Genomic DNA, 3,608 nt, shown 5'->3' on the forward strand with positions numbered 1-3,608 from the left:
GGTAATAATAATAATAATAATAATACTAGTAATACGAATAATGATAACAATAATAATAATAATAATAATAATAATAATAATAATGATAAAGAACAAATTACAAATTAAATTAAAATGTTTGGAAATGAAAAAATGAATCAGAAATAAATAATAATGATAAATAATGATTTGTCAATATTTATTCATTGTTTTCATTCTGTATTTTGGCCAAAATTGTTGCTGTTTTTTTGTTTTGAATATTCCGTCTGATTGTTTGGTCACACTCCGCACACGCCTTCAGCATTGGTGGTGACTCTTGTTTTTTTGCCATAGAGCTGACTAGCTCCACCCCAAATGTTTATAACAAACCAAATTTTATGACAATCGGTTCAGAATTAAGTGAGTTACAGTCAATTTCTTAGCGAAGTCTGCACCTCTCAGTATTGTTTACAGGTGGATCTTGACCTGCCCAATATGGCGAGCGTGCAGACGCACGTAAAACCGAGAACGCGGTAGCATAAATGCATACTGCATAAATTGGTAAATGTTAAAGGTTACAAGCTTAAAACAGGGATCCACAATCCACATTTGGTGCTCTAGTGAGTATTTCTGGCAGCTGGACAGAGTATTTGTGTGTTTATATGTGTATATATATCTGAGAGATTTAAAACATGAATATAGCAGCTGTCGACTGTTCTCTATGTAAAGATATAGTGCAGTCATGGTGTCACTCTCCCTCTGCCTGTGTTGCTATCACAGCCTCTCTGTGGTTTGTTTCTATAGCTGGTCTGCTCCATGTGCAGCTGAGTAGAGCCACTGAAAGATGAACAAAGACTCTTGGTAAAATTAGCATTTTTGTCTTGTGGAGAATGATAGTGATATTACAGCTGTTTCTGGTTGAACAAAAGGTCTATCTCTGTTCCATAATGTTAAAACAACAAGCTTGTCAGTCGAAAAAACAACAATCTGAGCTTGTCAGTGGAAAAAACAACGTTTAAAGGGTGTAGTTAGATGGAGTGTTTGTCCCCAAGGATTAACTAACGTTACATGGCGGCCACAGCAGCCTGTTTCAGGGATATTTTCTCTTCTGCATCGGTGAACTGAGGGTTTATTTTAACCATAGTTGGTGATTTTAGGAAAGACTAACAAAGACGGTTTTTGTGCGATTTATTTTGTTTCTTTCCAGTTTGAAGTGTGTTTTACAATTATCTGTCAGGTAAAATTTTGTCAATGGAGTCTGGTTGGTCCATTGTTTTGGTCCGAGATGTTGGTGCTCTAATGCGACATCTAGTGGTAAGTGAATTTTGTATATAACCTTTAAGCACAAATTAATCGTCAAATTAAGCAGAAATGTTATTAATGAGTTTCATGAGTATCCGTTGTGTATGTCATTCTGTCATTTCTGTATTAGACCCATAAACAGAAATGCACACAGAATAAAAAGAAAAGAGAAAATATGTAAACTGAAAACAAAACATCTTTTACTAGCACGTTATGCTTCCAAGAGGAAACAAGAAGCACCGAGGCTAAACAGAGTATAAGAGATAATCCATGTAGTGAGTCTGAAGTCAGTCCACTTGGTGGTTTTCCTCTCCAGGTACATCAGGAGACACAGGAGGATCGGCCATCCAGAGTGCAAAAGGTCTCAGTGGGTTGGATGTGCTGGTGGTTTACCCCCGCGGACGCATCACTCCAGTTCAAGAGAAACACATGATCACCTGCCTGGAGGACAACATCCACGTGTTTGCAGGTAAACCGAAAGCAGCTGTAGTCCAATGGCTGCTCTTTCACCAAAAGGACACAATTTTATTACAATCGAGTGTGTTTTTACCGTCGCAGCGGACGGCAGCTCAGATGACATAGACCAGCCCCTGCGCCGTCTCTTTGCTGACCAGGTGCTGGTCAAGTCTCACGGCCTTATGAGTCTCAACTCGGTCAACTGGTCTAGAGTCATGATCCAGCTCGCCCACTTCATCTACGCCTACCTGGAGCTCAGTGGTATAGAGCAGGCTGGTGGAGACCTGCCTGAGCTGGAGGTGGTGGTGCCCACTGGAGGGGGGGGGAACATCGCAGGTGAGTCGATCTCTGCTGGTAGGGAACTGGATTAGATGATTACTCTCCCAGAAATTCATTCTGTGATTACTAAAGCTTACTGTGTTTTCTTTTTGCCATGTCTGTTTGTCTGTCTGTATCAGCCGGCTACATTGTAAAGCAGATGGGGTTGCCCCTGAAGCTGGTTGCCATGGTGAATTCTAATGACATAGTGCACAGAACGGTAACCACTGGCGACTTCTCCATGGCAGCTGATGTCACACAGACTTTGGCCCCTGCCATAGACATCCAGGTAACACCTTTACACAGCCTGCATTCAGCATACATCTCTAGATTTTTCGAGAGATGATCTAAAAAGAGTTGTTTCGACTGTTACAAGACGTGTTGTCAGACTTGAAGGTGTCCACCGTGCAGGGGAGACTCTTTGCTTAAATCCTGATATAATTGGTTGGTATTACCTCTGTAGCCTTTCATTAAAAACAATTTTATTTCATTTGGTTGCCATCTGGAAGTTAGTTAATTCTAAAGTCCAGCTTACAAAACCTAGAAGTTCAGCATCCGTTATGCAGCAATGGAACAAACATATGAATAATTGCTGCATTCTGACAGACAAAACTATTCCTGAATCAGTAACAAGCTGCTGTCAGCATATACAATTTTCATATTTGTTGAGTGCAAATTTTTGTCCACTGGCACTAGAGGAGAGGCAGGGGTCACTCAAAACCTTTAGGATTTATCCTCTGCGGACAGTTAATGTCCATACTAGGTTGACATATCAGTGGTCGTTAAGATATCTTGTTCTTGACTATGGGACAGAATGATCAAACCATCCTTCCACATAAAGTTACTGATTCATATAAAGCCATAACAAATTAAATATTGTATTTAGATGCTCATCCAGGATGCTGTGTCACTCTGTAGGACCCTTACAACATGGAGCGAGTGTTCTGGCTGCTGCTGGGCAGAGACGGAGCCTCAGTGAAGAACATGATGGAGGAGTTTCAACAAACACGTAGACACTCTCTCCCTGAAAGCCACCGCAAACTGGTACCAATCATTCAACATGTACTATATACATCCACACATGCTTATCCTCTAAACATCTAGCAAGACCACATCTACCACCGTAATACTTTTATGATCTTTCCCTCTGTTTTACCTTCAGTTGTCACAGGTTTTATCAACTGGAACAGTGAGTGATGAAGGGATCCTGGAGACCATGAGGAGATGCTGGGAGGAAAACCAGTATGTGCTATGTCCACACACAGCTGTGGCTGTATGGCATCACTACCACTGTCCTCACAGCCCCACGGTCAGCAGGTCAGACCAACTGTATCCATCAAATATACAGCAAATACAGTATATTTTTAATACAAATTACCTACTGCAACTTTAGGTTGTAAAGCTTGTATACAAGCAAAAATGTTGAACTTGATGCCTCATAGAAATTGTTGTACACTTGCATTTGTCTTAGAAATCTTCTGAAACTGACTCTTCTTTAGTCCCGCCCCTTTTTGCTCTGCTCCAATAACAGTTGAGCAAGCTTCGGTCAAAACCTCAGTCAGCTTCCTCCTTTC

The 3,608-nt window shown here is 40.9% G+C and overlaps 1 protein-coding gene across 1 annotated transcript in view; it reads left to right on the forward strand.

Moving 5' to 3' along the window:
• Positions 1 to 3,608, forward strand: part of thnsl2 (threonine synthase-like 2) — a gene marked incomplete in the record, with an annotated part of 6,903 nt that overhangs the window by 2,089 nt on the left and 1,206 nt on the right. The window contains 5 exon segments of the mRNA XM_035668363.1: positions 1,577 to 1,729; positions 1,819 to 2,052; positions 2,175 to 2,323; positions 2,953 to 3,078; positions 3,197 to 3,351. Of these exon segments, the coding sequence (XP_035524256.1) occupies positions 1,577 to 1,729; positions 1,819 to 2,052; positions 2,175 to 2,323; positions 2,953 to 3,078; positions 3,197 to 3,351 (817 nt within the window).

Source organism: Morone saxatilis, unplaced genomic scaffold, assembly GCF_004916995.1.
Source record: "Morone saxatilis isolate NCDOM2014 unplaced genomic scaffold, NCSU_SB_2.0 Contig21, whole genome shotgun sequence".
NCBI classification, from domain to species: Eukaryota; Metazoa; Chordata; class Actinopteri; family Moronidae; genus Morone; species Morone saxatilis.